This window comes from Patagioenas fasciata, chromosome 8 (assembly GCF_037038585.1).
Source record: "Patagioenas fasciata isolate bPatFas1 chromosome 8, bPatFas1.hap1, whole genome shotgun sequence".
NCBI classification, from domain to species: domain Eukaryota; kingdom Metazoa; phylum Chordata; class Aves; order Columbiformes; family Columbidae; genus Patagioenas; species Patagioenas fasciata.
This window is the reverse complement of record NC_092527.1, coordinates 19,786,258-19,810,715: the sequence shown is the minus strand read 5'-3', so window position 1 is coordinate 19,810,715 and position 24,458 is coordinate 19,786,258. Positions and strand designations below refer to the sequence as shown.

The 24,458-nt window shown below is 38.3% G+C and overlaps 1 protein-coding gene across 1 annotated transcript; it reads left to right on the top strand.

Annotated features, from left to right (window-relative positions):
- The first annotated feature begins 5,708 nt into the window (after positions 1-5,708).
- SAMD8 (sterile alpha motif domain containing 8) lies at positions 5,709-23,389 on the top strand. The gene is made up of 6 exons (XM_065843524.2): positions 5,709-5,841; positions 12,616-13,222; positions 15,014-15,109; positions 15,828-15,945; positions 16,723-16,873; positions 17,835-23,389. The coding sequence occupies exons 2-6, from the start codon at positions 12,645-12,647 to the stop codon at positions 18,137-18,139; spliced, it is 1,248 nt and encodes a 415-aa protein (XP_065699596.1). The 5' UTR covers positions 5,709-5,841; positions 12,616-12,644; the 3' UTR covers positions 18,140-23,389.
- The last annotated feature ends 1,069 nt before the right edge of the window (positions 23,390-24,458 follow it).

The following is a 24,458-nucleotide window of genomic DNA, read 5'->3' as shown; positions in this document are numbered from 1 at the left end:
TTCTGGCTCTTTTCAGCTGTAAAAGTTTTATTGGACTCTACCTCTACTGCACTGACTAAAAATTCAGAGTTCATCTGTGGCATGAAAGCTTTTGAGTAGAAAACCATGAATTACAGATGAATGATATTTAAGCCCCGTGTGCCTCCAACATTCGTATGGCATACATCCATTTGCTTCAAAACATTTGCTTCCACACCTAGCATCTTCTAAACATTTAACAGTCTGTAATCACGACTGTTAAAGCTGTGTTACTGACTCTTGTTATCAGGAGCCATCTTTGAAACATATAAGATGCAGAAATCTGGCTTTCAGACCAGCTCTGTTACGCATTGACCTACAGGATGTAACCTCACTAGAGAGAACAAGATCATCTCTTCCCACTCCATGTTCTCCCTTGCCTGCTCTTCTGCCCACAGCATGGGGCTTGGGTGTCTCAGAATATACCTCTCCTTCCATGTATTTACAGAGGATTTAACTATCAGGACAGTTGGGCTCTCCTCTACTGAGATGAGCCTTGATGTGAAACTCCCAGGAAGCTGGAGATCCCTCTCAGCAGAAGTGCTAACTCCCCTACATGAATCTGAAGGCTTCATTCCACCATCTCCTTGCTCCTGCAGTGCTTTATTTTGTCCTCATGTTAACGTTCAGGGAAATGCTGTGATTCTCTGACTTTGTGAAGAATTGCTGTATTTTAGTTGGTATAAAAGTAGCCTGAATTCAAATGCTAAAAAACTATGGAAAGCATGAACTTAGCTTTGTCCTCAAATTTGGCAGGCTATTCCTTCCACATGTAACCTTTTGTCCATGTGTTTAGCTCTCTTGACAGCTTTGCTTCTTTGCTGTCCCTTTTAAAACTACTAAGGATGGATGTAAAAAAAACAACAAATTGATATATGGAGACACTGAATAGAGGCAAAATCAGCTTTCTGTGCAGTAGGGACTTTTTGAGATTCCAAGAATTTGGACATTGTCCTGAGCATTGGGATGGTGGGCAGCTCTAAGCCAAACATCCATGTGCAATTATATATGATTTTAAAATAGCTGCTGTTTCAGTTGAAATTAATGAATGATTAATTTTGGAACACCCAACAGAAGGCATCTTTTCCATGAGTGGACTATGCCTTTGTGATTACTTTGTAGGCAGTACTTGGTGCAATAATCTAAATCAAACATTCCCTGGCTCATAATGCATTAGGTGGCAACAGTGTCAGCTGCCATGAGAGCCCCAGCAGCATGACATTACCTGGACAACAAGCAGCAGTTGAGAGAACAGGACATTTGTGGAGGCTCTTCTGTTGAACATCAGTACTGACTGATGCTATGTCTGTGACACTCTTCCAGCTTGCTAGTGGAAACTGGGCCAAAAGCAAACTCCTTTCACATATCCTGAAAGAAGAACATTTTTAGAGTGGAAAATGTTACAGCACGGAAGTTCAGCCAGCTATGATGCTATAGATACAGTCATCTTCAACTGCAAAATAGGTACTCAGCTCACTCATCAGCCTCCTTTCAGGATATGATTTTGGGGATTGTTCGCTATTGAAGAAGAAACAAACTAATTGAATTCTGGCACATTTAGATCAATACTAAGTGAGACAGAATTTTCTAGTGTTCTACAACATCAACGTGTTTTTAATGTATAGAACAATTTTTGTCTGATTAGCACGTGGAGTTTACTTTTTTAGCCCCTCCCCTCTAAGAAGCTTGTTTTCTGCCTTGAAAAATAATTGTTTAACTGATTTGATTAGTTCTCAGGCGTTCAGTCCCTTTTTCTTCCATAATGGGAGCACAAAATTTGAAAATAAAATAGATGCTTGAAAGTCCACATGACTAATCTAAGTATGTTTCAACTCAAGTACAGAGATTACAAATAAATTCGAAGGAGGATCTGATCTGTACAAAGATGAGATTATCAAAAAAAAAAAAAAAAAAAAAAAACCACAACCAAAACCTGGAAAAAGAAAACATGATTTAGATCAATTACCACTTCTAGTGAAAGATCTCCCTATCTCCCTTTGCCATGTTTTCTTATTTGCTGGAAGAGAATTTTCATAAGCAATTCATTCCCTATTCAGTTGGGTCCTTTCTTTCCCATGTGCCATCCTGAGATTTATTTGAGATAATTTCAAATTACTAAATGCTAACAGTATGATTTGATGAGAGTGTTTTTTAAAAAAACCCACATTGCATTAACATATCGCATTTTCCTTTACTATATAATATATTGTAACTGGAACTAGTTGGGGAATTTTAATATAAATTTTCTTTTTTTTAAATTGTCAGTCTGAACAGTGAATCAATATAAGTGTATTGAATAAATTGTTTTCGATCTAAAGATGCACCCAGTGTGATTATACATTTTGAAGACATTTTATTGGAAATCTGCAGTATTTTTTAAAACATCTTTAGCATATAATTTGTCATAAATTCCCAGACTGACATGTCAGCATTGCCACTGCCTGTCAAACTTATATCAATGTCTTCACGTCACATGGCGTGAAATGACATAACTCAAAGTGACGGAATGAGGTTTATTGGAAATTTCTGTTAAATAAAGCACAAACTATTTAGATAATTCACCCTTTCAAAGAACATCAAATGTCAGCAAGGAGAACCAGTTTTCAGCTTTGAAGTGCAGTGGCTAAGCAGGTATTTCATGTCTACTTTCATTTAGGAGTTACAAGTTTTAAATTGTGCTCTTCATCACTTTTTTGTGCACGACAATTTGGTCATTTTCAAAATATTTGTTAGGTGATGCAACTAGACAGAGCAGAAAAACAGCGTTAGCAGGGACAACTTCAAATAGAAACCGATCGTCAAGACTTTCTCCAATGCCAATGTTGCCAAACCACTGCTGCAAAACAGCCCAGCAGACCCACAGCTGGGCACAGGGCTCTCTGTCTCCAGTGGGCATGACCAGGCTGTGCACGCATGTACACACGTACGTACGTCTGTCCTCCAGTTCTGCTGCAGATGTGACTCTCAGCCAGGGGCTCACTGCATGGAAATCTATTGGTGATATAACATACCTTGGGGCCCTAAACTTCAGATAGTCCTGGACTCTCATGTATATATAATCATGACTCATTTCCCAACCTGGATTTCTGAAGTCTGGAGACTGAATTTGGGAAATCATTTGTAGGTGGATTGCTGATCTTGCTATAAACAGTGTATGGGAAAAGGATAAGGAAACTCCTGCTTTCATTTTCGCTTTCTTCCTGCAATCTGGGGAGCTGGTGGACTCTAGTGTGTGTTTATGTTAAAAAACAAAACCAAAACCACCCACACAACAAAGTCACAGCACTCTGAACAAAACAGCACTTTCCTGGCACGTCCCAAAAAAAGGCTAAGAATGAGATCACGAAAGTGAGTTAGCTGTGCGACTACGCTTAAGACACTGACACAGTGACCTGTTCTGTGATGAGACAGCTCTGTAGCCTGCTACAGTTATTTTTGCAGCAATTTTTATTTTCTGTTTTTACTTATTTTTACATTTTTAGCTTAAACCAGTTTTTCAGATACAAGCAAATGAGGCAATGTGTTATAAATCGTACCAACTTGGCACCTGGGAATGCGCAAAAAGTTGTGATTGACAGGCAGCTGGTGAAGAAAAATGCATGGCAGAAAAAGTGAATAATGTGCATAGCAGAACTAAACTGCCTTGCTCTCCTATTTGTTTCTTTTGTCAGATAACTGCTACTTAATTTTAATATGGATATGTGGACCTGGAGTAAGCAAAATTCCCTCAACATTCAACTTTATCACAGGTCCATTATTAACAGCAAGACAAGGTCCTTTTAAATTTTTTTTTTCTTTCAGATTTGTATGTCTGTGTTCTATGGTTTGGCACCGATGAATTAAAACTTGTTGGTTTTTCATCTAGTGTGTGTAAAGAGAAAGCAGGGAAACATTGCAAGGACTGAAATTGCACTTAATTCCTATACTGTTTGCAGAGGCTACTAAACTGGCAAAGAAAGGGGAACATTCCCTGCAAATTCAGCAACTTATTTGGGAAACTACACTTCATTTGGTGTAAAAAATAAAGGCAGGATGGAACAGACTACTTAGAGATCAGCATCTTTGAACCAGTATCAGGGCATGTGGTAATGCACAGAAATTCTTACAGCTTGTTTCTGTTCCAAATATTTGATCTACTTAAAATATATATAGTCCATTACAATTGAGATTGTACAATCGTGGACACTTGCATTAGACTGCTTGATGACTTGACAACTTGAAGTAGCTGTGAAGCATTTTGAAATGTAAAATTTCCTTGTTTCACTATAGGGGCACATGGGTAGGAATTGCAAAAGAGCCTTTTTTCCTCTGTGAAGAAAGAATAAAAGGCCCAATACTTTGAAAGGGCTAGTGTCATTAACTTTATGGAGTGACATTAGCATCTTTACTTCAACTGAAGTGACAACTTAGGTCACTTGTCTTGATCCTCATAGTAATTAAATCATAAACAAAGCTAAATCTGAATGTTCTTCTGACTGCATTATGCTGCTGCAAAGGGCTGACTGCTACCACAGTCAGTTGATATACAGAATAAATTTATTTCTGGAGTAATTTGTTTCTAACTCATCTGTCTCCTATCCCCTCCATTTGTATTATTTATAGGTTATGGAGCTCCTGATGTTACGGTGCCTTGCTGGAGCTTTCATAAATCATCTGTGCTGTTCACATCGGTGCTGTGGATCACCTTGGAGGAATGACTGAGTACTGTCTGCCAGCTGCCAGTTTTCAGATTTATTTTTTCTACAGACATCAGAAAAGAACAACAGTGCAAAAAATGGTGCATCTAAGGAGAAATAGCCTATAATGATTGCTTGATATGAAAATTGACAGTATAAGGGTCCTGCAATATTTCTCCGCTATTTTCTCTTGACATACGCCTTTAAATGAAGGATGAGGATATTTTCATGACAACACTAGTGGATTTTTAAATGATGCCAGGATCATTTTATGTGTTTACTCATTTCTCATACAAAAGCAACGAAAATTCTATTCAGTGTGATCAGAAACTTCCACCTCTTTCTCTCATCCACCACTGTACTAAGGTACATCCCAATGACAGATCACTCTGGAAAAAAATACACTATGGTACCTTACCAGGGTAGAGTTTAATACCTTTGCCCTGTTTTGAGCATGTTCTGTTCTTCAGACAGAATAGCACGATATAGTTAGAAAAGCAAGACAACCTCACTTCTCCCTTCTGCTGATCTCTGTTGAGATTATGGAAGAGTTAATAATTTATGACCTCTAAACAATGGGCAACTGGATTGCGAGTTTCTTGGACAGCTCAAAGGAGCGGTGACTACCCTTTCACGTACTTAGAACTTTCTTTCTCACGGCAGTTCGACAGGACACTGTACCTGTATTGTACCCTATACTGTAACCTCGCCGTGGGGCGGTTAACGGAGGGGCAGCAGGGTGGGAAGCCGCCCGCAGGCTCACAAATCCGAGGCGCGCACGCAGCACCCGCTCCAGCCTTTTCGCCCCTGCCAGCAAGGCCGCGCCCGTAGCTGCCGGTGCCCACGCCATCATTACTGGGCCTCGCTGCGACACCGCAGGGCAGAGGCGGCGGGCACGGCTGGAACCCCATACCGCTCCGCACCACGGCGGGGAGACACCGCCATCCCGGAACCTCCCCCTGCGCCGCCCCGCCCCTTCCGCCGCCCGCGGGGCGCTGCCGGCCGCCACTTCCGGCAGGGTGATGGGGTGGTGGCGGTGGCTGCCGCCGCCGGAGAGAGGGAGGGCGCGCAGGAGCCGTCGCCGCTGCCGCCGCCCTGGGACCGGGCGCTGCGGCACCGCCACTTAGCGCCGCTGCCGCGGCGGCAGGTGAGGCGGGACGGGGTACGGTGCGGGGGCGCTCCCCACAGGGGTCGCGCGTCGCCCCACAGCGAAACGCGGGTCCCGGGCCCGCAGGGCGGCGTGTGTACGGCCCGGCGGCGGGCGGGCTCCGCGGGCCTCGGCACGGACAGGGGCGGCTGCGGCCGCACTGGAGAGCGGCCTCAGCGGGGAAGGAGCCCCTTGAATCTTCTGCTGACGCTGAAACCCGCTCCGCCGTCGTTAACGTGTGTCTGTCACGGCCTCGGCTCTCCTGAGGTCTGACCCGCCTTGGCTGGTGGGTTCCGAGCGCTTGGGGAAACCAGTTTGCTGAGAAACTGGGAATTGCGTGTTTCTTGCTTAAGTCGTTTCGTTTGCTGGAGAGAGGATGAACAGGTTTAGTCTTTGTGTCCGGTTGTGTCGATTTCGTTCTGCACTCTGTAAATTTTGTACCTAAGCTGTCATCAGGGAGGAGAAAATCCTCGTGAGGAGCCTGGGTGTGACCGTGTGAACCGGGGCGGTGGTGGGTCCGCGGGGCTGGGCGAGGACGGGGACGTGCGGTTACTCTGCTTTTTCGGTTGTAGCAGGTCTGGGGAGAGAGGAATCGTTTCTGATTCCCGTGTCAGCCTGCCCAGGAAACATCGTTTCTGGAAATGATGCTGTGTGTCAGTCCTACAGTTCGATAACGAAGCAGTCATACAGGGTCAAAATAGACACTTATCTGCCTTACTGTTTTCTCTGCTAACTGTGTAAAGTCGTGGGTTTTCCGAGGGCACATTATTCAGTTTTGAGTAAAAAAGTTTTTGAGCATGTAGGGTTTGATAATTGACAAGGAAAGGTGGCGTTACTGGTTGGCATGTTCCACACTGTTCGAGTCTCGGGATTAAGGGAGGAATCTGCCTGCGTGGGACAGATTTTGTGTGAGTTTAAAGCCTGAATGTGTGCAGAAAGTTGAAACTCTGCAAGGCACTGCTGTCCACTCTGTCTCTCAAATCTATGTTGCTGATGCATCAGGTGGCCTCTTGGACTAATCACTTAATGCTGTTTTTTAAAAATAATACTTCAAAGGTTTTTTCAGCTCTATAAGTTAATGGAAGAAGAGGCAAATGAGAGGCAGTTTTAATGTTCACATACTTCTTGGTTTGTAACTGGAATTGAAGTAGTCTCGTGGCTTTGTATTTGATGCTTCAGTTTGCAAAATCCAATTTATACAAACTCAACACACAGTCTGCATTGTAAGATGACTTGATGGGAGATTCCGCTTGTGCTGAGAACATTCTGTCTCCACAGAGCTCCCTCGGACAGCTGGGCACGGGGTCTGTGCCACCTCCATGGGGTGGCCAATCCTGATGTGCTCTTTCTGCAGCAGCCAGAGCTCGGCAAGTCATATCCTGGCATTTAAATGCCCCTCATGTTTGGTAGGAGTTGCCACTTGCTGGATATCAGAGATAAGGAAATTCTTGTGGTCTTGTTCTTCCTTTTGGTATCTGTGGTACAGAAAAAAAGCTGGAATTAACTCACAGGTTTAGAGTGAAATGATTTTTATACCCAGTGGAAGGAAATTCTTTGGAAAGTTTCATAAGTTTTTGTTGCGGAAGTGTTACTTGGATATGAAGGAAACATTCTGTAGATTTGTAAAGGGCAAGAATTTGAAATTATCTTGTTTGCTATGCTATGTGAATTTTTTCCTGGCTGGTTGGTTTGTTGTTTTTTGTTGTTTGTTTGTTTGTTTGTTTTGTAGTATACAATTAAAAACCCAGCTTGGCCTAGGAGCTGTGGTCTTTCAGGCTCCATGCTATCACTTTTCTTTGAACAGAGCTCAGTTTTGCAGCCCACTAAGCTGGTTGAGATCCATAAACTGTATTACACTATAAATTATTATTTAATAATCCCATAACTTGAAAAAGTTTTTTATTTCTTTTTTATCTTAATGCATCTAAGATGAAGCAGGCTCCTAGATTTTTGATAGACCAAAAAAGATCAGGTTGTAAATGATTGTGGAGAATAAGAACAAACACAGCTTCACTTCAGATACTGTTCTGGTATTAATTTGGATGGAGAGTTCGTTCATGTTTTTCCCAATTTCCATCTTAAGATGGGGGTGTAGAAGAAAATAATTAAATAAAAGGGGAAAAGCAAACATGAATTGTTTTACTTATAAGCTGTATGAGGATAAAGAGCAGCAAACATTCAATTAGGAGATGCATATACTATTTCTTGAAGTTGGAGGAAAAAATATTTGACGGTTGACGTTTAGCATGTGAAATTTTCAAGATCTTGTACAAATATTAGTGAAATACTGTGAATTACATCCGAAGATAAGTGGTGGAGTACTTGATCAGTTATTTAAAAATCAGTTGTGTGTGTCTTGAATTACGGTGATAGGATTAAAAATGTTTCGTTAGCTGGGCAGTTGAGTAGGAGTTGAGCCTCTCATAGTATTCACTTGAGTATGGTACAACCCATTTGGTTTAATGAGATGTAAAAGTCAGGTAAGAGTATGTACTTTGTTCAGCTTGCTGCAATGTGTAACTGCACTTAGTGGTTCTTAAGACAAATATGTTTAGCTGTCGGTTTGGCACGGAGGCAGTTCCAACAGACACACTCTCGTAAGCGTGTTGAGCTAATCTTCGATTTTACAGTATCAGTTCTATGTTTTCCGCAATGCAGCACTTCAATAAATAATCATTGAAAAACACATCTTCCTTCATGTTTTAAAACCTAAGACATACAGTAAACTAAACAAGTGTTACTTTATGAGTTTTCAGATCTTACTTTCATAAATAGCACTGAGAACTTTGAGTACAATGAAGATACTGCTGATAATCTCACTTAATATAAATATTCATGAAACAACCCTGATAGCAAAGTTTCTTAAGTAAAACTGAATGAAAGTTTTACAGGATTATTTCTGCATTTGAAGTTATTCATATTTGCTTCAGGAAAAAAACAATTTTTTGGTCTCATGGTGGGCATTCTGCTGTGTTTGATCAGTTTTTTATATAGCATGGTAGCTATTGTATTAAAAACCCTTTAAAGTCATCTTTTTTTTTTTTTGTAAGTGTTCTTTTTCTCCTTTTGTTTTCAAGATACTGTATTATATATGTTGGCATTTAGAAGGTAAGGCTTAAGTCACTGTATACTATGTAGCAATGAAACCTTTAGTGTCATTTGCTGTAAATAAGCACTGAAAATTTAGAGTTCTTGGGAAGGACAAGTGACAGGCTTCTGATGCAGGTCAGCAGAGTATTCAAGACTTCTGATGAGTAACAAAGGCAGTGCTGTATTTTCCTTTTCCAGCACAGCGTTACTGGGTTGGTATGTGACAGTGGCCCCATTATTGCAAGTTGGCTCAGTGTACATTGTTGTGTATGGCTTTTCTGTGCTGGGGAGCTAAGGCCTCAAACCTCCGTCTTGTCCCCATTGCGATCCAGCAGCCTTTGTACAGGAGAACTTTTCACCCAAGGTGTGAGATGTCTGAAGTGTGAGATGTCGTGCTTCCAGGCCAGCGGACCCGGCGAGGAGGGGTTGAGTTGGAGTTGCCTATATTCAAACTTCAGCTTGAAATCTTCCACAAAGAAATGTAGGTTAAATCACTTGAGATCGGTGAGGTTCAGTGTCCTTCCCAAAATTCCTCTGAAGCATTTTGAGAATTGCACCTAGCTGGGACAAAATCTGCAGGCATGTCAGGAAGGAGAGCCACAGGCTCTCCGAGGCACGCAAGGGCAGGTGGTGAAGCTCTAACGGTGCTGGTAGAGTTTCGCATGTGTCTGGAATGAACAAATCCGGTCAGCATTCTGCTAACTGTTGTGGGCATTGCTAGCATGTTATTTAACCCTTCAGCTATGACTCTGGTGGAATCGAGTTTTGTTTCTGTAACCAAATTGCAGCCTAATATTAGTGTGATACTAATGCTACTTTTCCTTGGCTAAAGCAGTGATAATCATATTCAACTTTCTACACTTTCACCTCAAAATACTGGCTCCATGTCAGTATGCTATGAAAGTTAGTGACTAAATGGTTGACTGGCAGTAGTTTAGTAGAGGAAAACATGATAATCATTTTGAGAGAGATTAATTTTCCATATTTAAGTAGACATCTAGGAAAAATACTGTGCTAACAGCCAGGGTATACTCAGCCTCTCAGAGGCATCTCATTTTTAAAAATGCCCTAACCAAACTGTAGATTGTTCATGGCTCATAAAGTAATGTTTTTCTTTAAAAAAAAGAACAAAACAACTTATGTGCATGAAGTTCATCTTTGGTTGTATTCATGCTGTTGATTGAAAGGCTGAGGAAGGAAAAAAGGGAAACAGGACACATGATATGTACTGCTGGTGAGCTGACTAAATATGAAGTCCCAGTAGCAGGGAGGTAATCAACTAGCTCGCTACAGACATTGCTGATGTCAGGCAAAAAGTATATTTTGCCCTCTGACGCTGAAGTGTCTGCTTGCTCTGTGTTACTCATGCATTTAAAATAACATTATGCATTTTATTGCGTGTTTGCTAAGACTTGATTTTTATTCCTGCGATGCCAGATGAAGAAACACTAGGCTGGCCTTGGGCTACTTGACTTGCAGAAGATGAACAGATTTCTCATGGGTTAGGGAGAGTTTTCTGCCTTTGCCATCAGAACTTTTTTCGGTTAGAAGATAAATCAGTAAATTGAGTGTATTTTTGGTGAGTCTAAATTCACTGCTTTTAGAAAACTTGTGATGATCACAGTGTTGTAAGAAAAACAGAGTAATTAAAATTTTTTGTCTGTATTTCTGTGCAAACAAAGCTGGAAGTCCAGATAAGCAACTCAAATTTATTTGTTTGCTTTACTGGAGCAAGATAAAAATATGTAATACAAAAAAGGTCACTTAACTGATCATTAATTACAAATTAGATGTCATTATTTCTTTTGTTAATAGCTGTACAAGCAAAGTAGTTGCTATAGTTGTTTTGAGCAAGACTTTCAGAAATAGTAAGATAACAGAAATGAGCAAATAGCCTTTTATAGGCAGACATTCTAGTAGTGGTTTATGGATGTTTTTGCAACTAGTTAAATCAAGGTATTAAAGCCTATATACATATTGACTGTATATGGAGTTTTGAGAAATTAAACAATGCATTAAGTACATGTTCTTAATACACAGTCAACTCCAGAGAGAATATCTTCAGAAGTACTGCTCCCTTAATTCATTTAGAAGGGCAGCTTTGATTTGTGCATTCATTTTTCTTCTAAATTATTTCTTATGCACTGTTAGTAAGTCTCATAAATCTTGTTGGACAAACTGAATCTTCTCTGATATAGAATAAAATAGTGTGTGGTCCTATTAGATATAAGTTGGAAGAAAAAGTTAAATCCAGTAATTATGAGAAGAGCTACTTGTGGCAATAGGTACAATACCTTTTCAAAAAGAGAAGTGAGAAGGAAAGAGCTTCTGTTTGTGGAAGAACTGTGCCCCTAAAAATGATGTAGAACTTTTTGTTGAATATTCATGATGGGCTTGATTACCTTTTTACTGTATAGAGAAGCTAAATAATAGATTAAATAGACTGTTTCCTTGCTTTCTTTCTGAGAAAACTTGAGTGATGCATATGGCACTAGTGTATTTTACTCCTGTATTTTCTGAAATTTGTTGTCATGATTAAAACATTCTAGTTAAGTAGACTGTTTTTTTGAGTACACAACAGTTGTGAAATTGTAGCTCTTTCTTAGGTGGTAACTGTACATAGGTCACCAAATATAAATTATGCACAAATCCATTCTGTACTGCTGTGGGTCTTGAATATTGGATAAGCTTTTTATTACTTTCACATCACTGGTAGCTTTTCAAAGTTTTTTCATGTATTCTATTTAACATTCTGGGGTTAATTTTTTTCTGGTTGTTGTTCTGCTGACTTGTCACCTCCACGTGACTCAAATGTTGCTGAGATGTCTTACTTTCCTTCAAACAATATTCTAGGGTCAAGAAAACAATTATTGAGAAATCTGTGTGAAGAGAATACATATTTTCTGGTTCTGGTGTGTTATTATGTTATCTATTACCACATCACTTTTGAAGGTGCTTTGGAATTAAAGCTAATGCTGAATTTCTAGTAAAGTTATTTTGAAAGCTGAATATTTTTAAGGATTCATAATATAATAAGCATCTATCTTAATTACTGAGATCAAACAAAGATAAAATACGATGGCTGCACCATCACCGTACAATTAAGATGCCTCAGGTCAGTATTATTGTAGATATCTAGTCTTAGGTTTACTTGGGAGGTGTGGGGGGAAATGCCATGCCACTAAAGCTTCAGTATATTTTTTAAAACAGTAGAATGTATTGAACCTGTAATGTATTATTTTAGTTTTAATTCACTTTCACGTGGTTGCTGGCTATACTTTCTTACTTAGCTTATGAAGTGCAAGCAGTGGAAAAGACTACTGGTTAAGCTAGCATTTAAACAGAGAAATCTTTGTTTTTCATCACCTAGTGTAATTAACAAACTTTTAAAAATTTATTTAAGAAAATAATGAAAGTAGACTGGGTACATCTAGGAAATGCTCTGCTTCTTTGCAGCTTTAAATGTGTATTTAGGAACACATGAGATAATCTTAGTTTTACTTTGATAAAAAATGTTTTTAAAGTAGTTTTATATTACCTAATAAATTATATATCTGTTTTTTAGCTGGCTCATATGTAAAAAGCCTTCGGCTAATTAGGCATCTAAAATAAACAAAATACAGTGGCATTTCAGTGATCTGCATTAAATGTTTGGGTCTTGTCACTTTCTCCAACATGTCGCAGGTCGGTTTATTGGTGGATAGAGAAGGAGGATGGCAGGCAACAACCAGCTTTGCATTCGACGTTGGACTACGAAGAATGTGGCCAAGTGGCTGAAGGAAGAAGGTTTCTGTGAATATGTGGATGTTTTGTGCAATAGACACAGGCTAGATGGAATTACACTGCTGACACTTACTGAGTATGACTTACGATCCCCTCCTTTGGAAATCAAAGTCCTGGGGGATATCAAAAGGCTAATGCTGTCCATACGCAAACTGCAGAAGCAACATATTGATGTCCTAGAAGAGCTGGGTTACAACAGCGACAGTCACATTGGCACAATGTGCCCCAGTGTTGGTTCACTGCAGGGTTCAGACTGGTTTTGTAATGGTGAAGTACCTCGGGACTACGATGGACCAAGTACGGACTCGAACGGTGACCAGTATCAATATGCCAATGGCAAAAACAAGCACTCAGCCCGAAGACTGGATCCAGAGTATTGGAAGACAGTTTTAAGTTGTGTGTATGTCTTCATAGTGTTTGGCTTTACATCATTTGTTATGGTTATAGTACATGAGCGAGTACCTGACATGCAAACATATCCACCTCTACCAGACATATTTCTAGACAGGTAAGAAATTTTTTCTAAAACAAAATAGTAACTTGATGGTTAAAGTATAGGCTGTCTTCATTCTTGAAGTCTCTTGTGCTCTTGAAGATGCCTCTGCAAAATAGTAATTAGAGTGTAGTTAAACCCTTCTGCTAAGATCGAAATGCACGTCAGTTAGATTAAGAGATTTAGTCTTCTCAGGGGAAAATAAATTGAGCTGTTGTTCTACCCAGTTTATATTTAATTCTACATCTTCAGCTAATCGCAACACAGGAATTAAATTGTCCATCCTCTTATTTTACTAAAAAGGCTGATGGTCAGCTGTCATAGATAAGCAGCCATATGCTTTTTCTGAAACCCAGATGTTGCTATGAAGCTTAACATGTCTTGATAAAAAAGCCTTTTATGAGGGAATATTTTGACCTGCTAGTGAGCAGGGAGATTGAAAGGGAATAGCACTGATACTGTATTATTGCTGTCTCCCCACTGTTAACTTGTCGAAGGTGGTTTAGGGAAACTCTGAAGTAGACTGAGTAGACCAGCATCTTTTTTAACCGTAAAGTATCTGTGTACTAAAGCACTGTTGCAACTTACATAGTACCTGCTTATTTTTTAAGGAAAGTATTCAACTTCAGGCAGGAAAGGGGCACAATAGCAAAGGTGAAATTCTAGTCTATGTATAGTCAACTACAGATTTAATGGGGGATAAATGCTCCTTTGAGGAAGTGCCTGTGCACTGTAGAGAACCGATGGCCTAGAGAGCTTTAAAAGACAAGATAAACCGTTTAAGTGTTTTGTCCTTGTAGTCTCCTTATTCTTGCCAGTAATTTCCGTTTTCATTAATGATTTTCCTGAAGTCTGTAGGAGTCTAATCTTTTAAGTGTGCAGAATCCCCCGTAAATTCAGTTATAACTCAGCAAGGATGGACCACGTCCAGCGGAGTGTGTGAGAGCGGAGAGAGAACAAGTGCTGTGACATTGCTGGGCTATGTTCCCCAGGCACTGCCATGGTGTTCTGTGGGCAGGAGGATGGGGGAGGTCAGAAAGCAGCAGCTCACAAAACAATGTGAGGGGATTACTATAAAGCTGGCACGTGAGCAGCTTTGCTACCCCTTTGTTTCAGAGGGAACACCAAGCTACGAGGAGCAGCCTCTCTTGAAATCTGTTGGTCTGTATTTTAGTGAAATTGGAGAGTGGAAATTGTTATTGGTGCTATACATGTGCAAGAAAGTCTTAAATATTTTGACAAACAAGGCTGAAAAGTTTGCATATAGTGATTATCACTGAAATCTAACTTTGAAAACAATTTTTGTTTTTCCTGGCGCTTTCCTGTGCAGTTCTGCTTCATTGCAAGTATTTAGGATTTTAGGCTTTGCAGCATTTCTTTAATTGTGTTGGCATGGGTTTCTTATAAGTATAAGCAGCATAATTGACATGATGCAAGTTTGTGTCAGAAAGAAAAAGGCTGTTGGGAAACAATGGCGGAGGAACACATCCTGTTAGGAAATCATACATATAAATTAAGAGAGCATACTAGAGATTTTCTTTGGCTTAGTGAATTCTGCGTAAGTGGCTACTGAAAATATGTTATTAGAAGGGAGATGATGTGATTAAAAACTAATTCAAATTCTATTTCATTTAGTCTAACAAAATAATTTTGATTGTAGTTTAAACTATTGTCAGATTAATGCAAGTCAGATTCGTAGTTAGAACTTTATATGTCTTCATTCTCAATACTGAGACTAGGTAGAAAAATTAAGTCTTTGTATTGCAAGTTAACTTCTTTGCTTCATCCTTTCTTTATTTTTTTTAGTGTCCCTAGGATACCATGGGCTTTTGCTATGACTGAAGTATGCGGCGTAATTCTTTGCTATATTTGGCTGTTGGTTCTTCTGCTTCACAAACACAGGTACAGTATATAAAATTCAAATTAACCAATACTTTGATTCAGAGAAAGGACTGTAGCAAGAATTTATGATGATTGTTTAAGACTTTCAATTCAGTGAGCACCTTGTAAGCTTCTAATAGGTCCCTGTTAAAATTGATTAGGGAGGATTTATTCGAGAATGGTGATGTGTTAATCTTACAAAGGAGTAATCTGAATTTACTTTTCTACTGGATTTATATGTAATTTCCTTCAGAACATATGTATTTCTGAGCGTTCTTGGTATATACTCATACTGTAACAATTTTGTATAAGAAAATCCTATGAGAATGGAATTCCACAGGATGACTAAGCCAGCTTAGCAGGTTGGTGTCACTGAAGAGTAGAAAATGCTTGTGTATGTATTTGAAGTTCAATTTGTACCAGTTAGTTGATTTTTATCAGTTTGCCAATAGAAGGTGTGAGTGCCAGAGCTATTACAAGTGCAGCTGCAGAGGAGTGGAGCTGTACCTTTTGGTGACAGTAAACTTGCTACGGTGTCTCACCCTGTCATGTGGAACCATACCTTTACAATACTACTTAAAAAAACCCCATACTGTGAAAATTGCAGCAGTGATGAAGGGACAAATGGGATTAAGTTGGGGTGCAGGGAATTGTTTTTATGATAGCATTTCTGATTTAAGAATATGATATATTAGAATTCTTGCAATTAGTGCAATTAGTTCCTATGTACTTTTCCCAGATCTATACTCCTGCGAAGGCTGTGCAGCCTCATGGGGACAGTATTCTTATTACGTTGCATTACAATGTTTGTTACCTCACTCTCTGTGCCAGGCCAGCACTTGCAGTGTACTGGAAAGGTAAAAACTTAATGCTTTCAATTATTTATGCCATTTCCTTTTTTTTTTTTTTTTTAATTTAAAATTATTAAGATGGTTGTGACCATAATGTTAGACGTATGTTTGTAAGAACAGCGTTGTTTCTCTCCTGTTCCTCTCCATGCCTCTTCATTAATTGCCATTATGGAGGCAAGCATCCTTAGGGGTATTAGAAGCATTTCCCACTTTGGAGAGGATATAGTTACTTGGGGAAGGGTGTTTAGAATATTTCACAATGTAAACCAGAGAGAATACATCAGAGAAGTGTGCACTTCAGATACTGACTTCATGAAGAAAGGCTGGAAGTGGAGTAATCGCTTCATTGTCCTTTTGGATGCATGGTTTGAAAAAAAACCCGCAACCTATTATTATTTCACCCCTTCTAATAAGGGATATTCCATAGAACATGGAATTTTATGGTTTTATCTTAACTTCTAGTTGAGCTGAATATATTGGAAGCTTGACAATGACACACTGAGAGGTTGAATACATTCAAAAAAAGGTGGCAGACTCTGTATGTAAATCACTTGCAACAAAATACTTGCTCTAAATTCTAGTATTTGTCAGAGGTATGATGAATACGATTTGTAATTCTAGTTACTAACGTGACTCAGTGCCACAAGAAAATTAAAAAATGTGCTAACCTGCATTTTAATAAAAGACCCAACATGATAAATGGTATTAAACGTACATAGTGCTAGACAACTAACGTTAAGGACGTACTGTTCGGGCAACGTGGTTAATGTCATTTTCTTTCAGTTGTACGGCAATGTTTGGGCAAAACTCCAGCGGGCATTTGCAATATGGAGTGGCTTTGGGATGACTCTGACTGGAGTACATACATGTGGAGATTACATGTTCAGTGGTCACACTGTTGTCCTGACCATGCTCAACTTCTTTGTCACAGAATGTAAGTACCAAGTGTCAATACTTAAATGTCCTTAAGTGTTAAGAATATGTACTGCTTGCTGTTAGCCAAGAGCATGGGAGTGTAAATACTTAAATGTCCTTAAGTTTTAAGAATATCTGTTGCTTGACCTCCTCAAAAAGTTCAGTGTTACATTGAAGCAAACAAATGTAAATTCAGATTGCTGTGCTCTTTCTCACATTTGTGACAGTTCACTTGCGGCCAGGAGAGGAGCAGCACCACCTAGATCAATGGAAGGATGAATAGGGCACATGTGAAACAACATGTGAGCCAAGAAAATTAGAAAGACTTTCTAGCTTGTTACTGGGAGAATACGGGGGGAGATATTTATGATTCCTACACGCTTCCCTAGGTATCTGCCACTGACCCCTGTCAGGCAAAATAGCCAGCTAGGTGGCTGGATGGTTAGTATAATGCATAAAGCCAAAATACCAAACCTCATAATGAGTGAGAAGATGTGAAAGGATACTGTTGTTCTGTAAATACAAAGTGGGATTTGATACATTATATAGCAAGCTAAGATAATTATTTTGAGTTCACTTATGATGGAATGACTGCAATAAGAGAGTAATGTACGCTTTATGACATTTTTCCCCTTATTACATGGAAAAAGCATGGTGTTCATTAAAAGAAGTTGGTTCAACAAAGAATTCTGCTTTACATGGTCCTAAACCATTTTAGGATTCTCCTTTAATCCAGAAATGCATAGTAGCTGTGTTTGTAAATGAAGTCATGAAGTGATAGATATTTGTAACTTGTGTGGTTATTTTCATTGGATTTATTGGACCTGTAGATGTAAACAATATTTCCAGGTGATGACAGTAACTTCATCACATTTTTGGATGAAAACTCTGTATAAGAACTTGTGATGTCCAGGCCAGGATTTTGTAATGACCCAGATTTTTGAGACATTCAAGGTTAGTCACTTTCTGTTTTCTCTTAGATACACCAAGGAGCTGGAACTTCTTGCACACCTTGTCCTGGGTCCTGAATCTCTTTGGAATCTTCTTCATTTTGGCTGCACATGAACATTATTCTATAGATGTCTTCATTGCCTTCTACATCACTACAAGACTCTTTTTGTATTACCATACGTTGGCTAATACTAGAGCATATCAACAGAGTAGGAGAGCAAGGATCTGGTTTCCGATGTTTTCTTTTTTTGAATGCAATGTTAATGGTACCGTTCCCAATGAGTATTGCTGGCCCTTTTCAAAACCTACTATACTGAAGAGATTGATTGGATGAAGACTGTGTGGATCAATTCAGATTTTTCTGAAGTGTTATGACTAAGATCCTACAAGGCTAGCTGGGGTGGGGGGAAATGTAATATTTTTCACTCCTCCTCCCTGCCTTGTTTCTTAGATTCTTAGCCATAAAATGGGGTTCCCATATTTCACAACTATGTGTTTTGTTTTCTTGTTGCTAAAGTAGAAAACAATGCAGGAACCAGTAAAGGCTATCAGTGCATCATGCATATGAACCAGAATATTGTTACCCTTAGTAAGGTTCTACGTGATTGTTTAAGTAACTCTAACCTCAAGTATTTGCTTGTACTGAATATAAGATACCCTTTGTAGGTCCAAATAATCTCCGTTACCTGACATGCCAGCCTTTACTTATACTGACTAAAAAAATCAGAACTTCATGAAGACTTTATTTTAAAACAGTCATAAATGTAGTTTTCAGAACAAACTGTGTGTATACTTAAAAATTGAGGAGTACTGTGTCATAATGAGGAAAGCAGTATAGTTCCTTGCTAAAAGGGTCTCTTAACAAGTGTTAAAGTATAATTGACAGTATAAATGGTCTGCATACAGGTTGCCAAAACCAAAAGTTTGCCTTGTGGCTATGCAGCGATTATGTTTGTTTTTTTTTTTTTTTTTCAATGACAGCTCACTTAGTCTAGTCTATCAGTTTTGTATATGGTTGTTCTGGCACTTGGAAGTTTTCCCTTTTGTGTTTGAATAAATGAGTTAAAGTAAATGCTACATCCACTGAAAGTAAAGTCAACTTAGCTTTAGTGAGTTTAAAGCCACAAAGTAACTTTTGTGTGGTTTTAATTGCTTTGTACCCAAACCTTTGCATGCTTTTTAGGAGCAGCTCTTTAACATTGGAAGGCCAGAACGGTTCTCTTCATGTATCTTACTGTCCCATAAATGGATGGGGAAAATGCATGTGGTAACTCTTTCAGGAAAAATAATAATAGTGAGTATTGGAAATAGTGCTCATATTGGTGTATGTTGTAGCACTCTGGTATCAACAATGGTGAATATCTCTGGGTATATATGCACAGTATATTTGTTTTTATATATATATATATATAAACACACAGAGTATATGTTCATCTAACAAGTATGAAAAAAGACTAATTCTTAAATTAAGTTGCTCATTTACTACACTGAAAGATAAAAGTACCATAAGCAGTTGAGTTTCAGTTGTTAAAAAAAAATCCTCCACAACAAACCACCCCCCAAAACCCCAAACCAACACTCCGAGTCCAAGGGTCACCCCGTTGATGATCTCTTATGTGGTGGTTTGTAAGGGGACAATACTAACATACTGGCTGTAGAGACTTGAAATTAGATTAATGCTAAATTAAAACTGATAGGTAAAAGGTGCAAATCGTAAAAAGGTATAGGCATTTTTATTTAGTTATTGCAATTTCCAAGTAGGTGGTATATGCAAAAGGTAGCGTAAGTCAGCCTTGGAAAGTTGCACGAAGCTTTTCCAGCTTGGTACAAGCTGACTTAGTGTCCACTGTATACTTATGTTTGCGTGGAAAAGAATCCCTCTGGAATTTTGCAAGACAGTTTTCTGTTTGGAGGTTTGTAACCTCCTGTGGGCTACTCCTCACTGTATGGTGTTCCTGTTATAAACCTGGATTGTACTAACTTCACTATCTTCCTCTCTTTGTAGTATATTACTTTTGTAACTTAATTTAGCTCCTGTTCCACAGAAGAATTGTGCATCTTAGAGTATCTCTCCCAGCTGTATTGAGCACATATACAGACTGCAGACTTTTACATTTGTAACATTCCAATTTTTTGGCAAAATTGCAGGTATAATACTGTGATGTTCAATCAGCCATAGCCTAACGGCTTTTTCTATCCATACTGGGGGTGTATGCATACACTTAAGAAAAAAAGGAGAAAATATTCTGAAATATTTAAAGACTTTTAATTTGCTGTTCTTACCTTTCTGATTTCAGAAGGGCAATTTGAACATTCCTCTTGAGACTTAATAATCAAAGAGCTCTATGTGCTAATTTATATTTGCCTTTGCAATGCACACACAACTATTAATGCTATTTTTTAAACTCTAGGAAACTGTTCTCAGGATATGCAGGATTGTATTCTGAGTTAAAACATTTGGAGAGATAAGCAATTGAACTGCAAAGCTGTCGATTCTAAGTGCTAACTGGCATAGCTGTGTCTAAACAGAAAAATTATTCTGCAACTTAGACATGCAGGAGAATTTTCAAATACAGCCTAGTGTAACAATGTTTACATAAAGTAAAGCTATCATTTCAATACTATTTTTTTAAAATTAATTTCATATACTTTGAAGCATAAGGCTTCTCTCTTTGTTCTAATTTAATTTTTCAAATTCTGTTAAGTAAATCCATGTTTTACATCAGCCTGTCACTGTTTTTTAAAGGAAACATGTTCTTTTGTGCTCTTTCCCTTGATGCTAAATATCCGAGTCCAAGATAAGTAATTTACAGAGGTTGGTTTTGTGAGCATTGAAGTGGGTTAAAACATTGTTGGGATAATTGTCCTCTTCTATTTTGTAAGTTCATTTTGCTGATAAACATGCAAGAGGAAGCCTTGAAATCAATGGAAGACAGAACAGTCTTATCTTGCATGCAAAAGAGCACAGGTCAGTCTGTAAAATTGCTAATGTAAGCTTTATTGTTAGTTAGATGTAAACAAGTTGCAAGTAACTGACAGGCTTAAAATTCTGTACCTCTTTTTTAAAGAGTCAGCGTTTTAAATGCATTTTGCTGCTTCTCTGCTGCTGACAGGCACTTTAAGTAATGGCAGCAGAGCATCGTTGGGCCTTGGATTTAATGCCAAGTACGTTCAGGGTTGTCCTTCTATCTTATGTTCATGCACAAGTCTTTCTTACTGTCCTTTAACTTGCTGCACCTAATTTGTACAAAGTCATCTTCTGTGGGAGTGCGCAAACCAATCAAGTAGAAAAGTCTTAATAAGTCTGGATATACAAAAGAAGGAGTAGCTGAGCAAATCTAGTAATAGATTTGAGACTTGACAATAGTCTTGAGCTCTCCCTTGTTATCATCATCGGTTTTAGGATATGTATGCAGAGACCTGCAAGTGATAGACATGTAGGCACTCCCCTCCATTTTTTTTTCATTGTACCTTATGACAGAGGTTCTTGTAATAGCTTTCTTAACCTTTTTGCCTTTAGTTTTTCCTTTCTGGAAGATCTATTAAACTGGTGGCTTTATGACCTTACACCTGCATACAGAAATCAGACTTTCATAGGTGTGGCTTTTAGCAAATTCTGATTACACTGACAAAAACTTATGAAAGGGTCTTTAAACAAGGTTGCTTTAGCTGTTCTTGAAAAATTATATAGAAATCTTCCATACATGCTGATTATCTTCATGTCCTTTGGCAAACAAGATAACATTTATACAAAGCGTTGGTACAGAAATGTAGATAGGCCTGAAGTATTTAAGTGTTCAAGACTAGCAAGTATACTGCTTGTGATGATGCAAATGATGTGCTTAACTTTAGGCAAAAACTGCTCTTGACTTCAGTGAGGGTTACCATTTAAGTTTAAACATTGTCTTGGATAAGGCCAAGTACATGCTGTACATGGTTGGCTGCTACAGTAATGAGAAGAGGTAATGTGACTTTCTTTTCGGTTTTCCCCGATTTCTGCCCACGCCCATCTATTACAGAAGAAAACATTCCAGGAGAATTTCAACCAAGTTAAGTAGTAATTTTTTTCTGAGAGAATAAATCTGAAAAAAAAAAAAGCATTGAAATAAAACCTTGACAGTTAGCTGCTTTAAGATGCAAGAATCAGTTAAATGATCTGGAAAAAAAAAAGTTATTTTTTGATGCAAGCATGTTATATGAGGTTATTTAGAAATATTGAAACCCTTCAATGTGGATAAAAGCACAGGTTCCTATAATCTTCTTTTCTGTACAACTGTGTCTCATGTAATGCCAAAGAGTACTGAAGAGAAAGAAGGAAGCGTTGAACTCGGACATCAATACAAGTCTTCTGCAACAGTTAGTATCTCCTTGAGTTTTTTAAGCAGTGTTTGCATACTTAGTGTTACACTTGTTCGTTACTATTTAGCTAGTTTTTTGATGTATGAAAGTCCACTAGGTTTTCACGCACCAAAACTATTGTGAAGCTGAGTCTTAATCATTAAATATGCATTTGAAGAAATAGCAGATGTCTTAGGAAAAAAAAAAAAGTAGGTTTTGTGGACCTGGACTATAATGAAAGTAACCTGTAACAACTATGTTAGTTTTTCATCCTGTCCATATAGTTTCTACTGAAGAGTTGGGGAGAATTTGCAGTAATTGACAGTATTGATTTTTCTGTTTTTTTTGTTTTTTGTTTTTTTTTAATAATCTAGGATACTTTTGTAGAAACATGACCTGTAACTACAAAACCCATCACAGACTTATCAAGATGGATATATATTGGGCAGAAGTCCTAGCAGCAAGCCAGCTTACCCTCTGAATTGTTTTGCGCATGTAGACTTTATCAATGAAGGGTTAATTGATAGACCACTGATGATTGATATAGATTACTATTTCTGATGCATCTTTGACATTGTCCTTATTCTAATTCAAACAGTATTTCTGGGGGAAAAAAATCCTCTGGAGCGAACCTACTGATGTTGTCTTCATTACATGAAGAAAAACACCGAAAACCCCTCACAATCCCTCAAACACTATAGTATTGTGAACACTGAGCTTTCCGTATAGCAGTATCCTGCACACTTACTGTTAGTAACTTAAGAAATTTGCAGAGAGTATTATGTACATAGTTTAATGACATGTACATTTTTAAAGCCAGTTTGTAATAGGTGTGTAAGATCTTAAGGTGATAAACGTTGAGCACAATAACATGACCTGTTAGCCCAGTGACTGCATAGTTAGGAAGACTAACTGTAACTTAGTTTTGCTTTTTCAATTCCGTTTTGTCAAATATGAGAAATTTGTCAAATGTGAGAAACCACAAACTGCATTGTATGTGGTACTTAACATAATAGGCATGTAGAAATACGGCTTTTCACACTGACAGTTACTTCAGTTTTATTCCAACAGAGAAAATAGTATTACCTAATGGCTAGGAGTGCCAGTGAAGTTTAAAGTGAGTACTGTAAATAAGTAAATATTGTTTTGATTCTAAACTCAGATTGAATTAATATATTGTTTTCTATCTTTGTTGTATTAAAACATATTTAAAAGTACTAAAATAAAATATTTGAAAGATGACAAATGTTTGATTTATTTTATATGTAAAATGATGGTCTCTGATAGTGCTGTGACTGTAAAAGTATACCTCAGTAATCTAGGGTTTAGAGCTGTTTTTCCTCAAAGCTCTGTTTTATGGGTGTGAAAATGCATCTTGCATAATGCATGTATCAGTGTGTCTGATATTTTTGCCAGTTGTAAATTGTTTCAGCAAATGAGTTAAATATTTCTGTTATCAAAAAATTAAAAGATGTATTCTGTTTTGTAAGACTTCAGTAAAGTATGGCAAGAGGGCTTTCAGAGACTCTTCAGGTGAAGTAACTTTAATGTCTCCAGGTACTGGTGGTCAATAGTGTTACAGTAAATCAGTAGTCTATAAGAACTGTTGGGAGAAACTGTGAAAGAGTGAAGTTAACTTCTGAATACTTGGATACTCTTCGAATGGGTTTGTATGTTAGGCTTGTTACTCTCAGTCAGGGATTTCAGTCATCTGGCATGTGAAAGGATGTACACTCATTCCTAGGGAGAAACTTTAACAGTATGCCAGGTGTGCTGTGTGCCCTGTAGTTGCATGTTCATATTTGTAAAGGGCAATTCTAAAATATATTTTGTAACCTTAATCTAGCTAAAACATTCTCTAATTAGCATGAGCCAGCTAAACTTAACATACTGAACAGCTACAAAGTTTTTTGTTTACCTCCCTCTGAATTATAAAATGTTGATCAATCTGATAATTTAGAGAAAGAATCCCGAATATGAAGCCCTTCCTCAGTGTGATTTGACTTGTGCACAATATTGACAGCCAATTCAGTAACAGAGGTTTTTTTTCTAGCAGTGTTGTTAGTTTCTCAAAAGCTTATTTTCAAGCTCTGTTCTCTAGCATACCACAGCAAGCAAGATCCATTTGGAAGGAGATGGAGAATGCTTGTTTTCCAAGAAGTATCATTCAATTTTAATATAAAAAGCAATTAACTTTTTTTCCCCTCACTCTGCCAGATGAAGACCTCAAAACTGAATCTGTGTCTGTTGATCACTGGTAGATTCTCAAATGCTATAATTGGAGCAATCATCCTAAAAAGAAAGGGGCAGAGAGG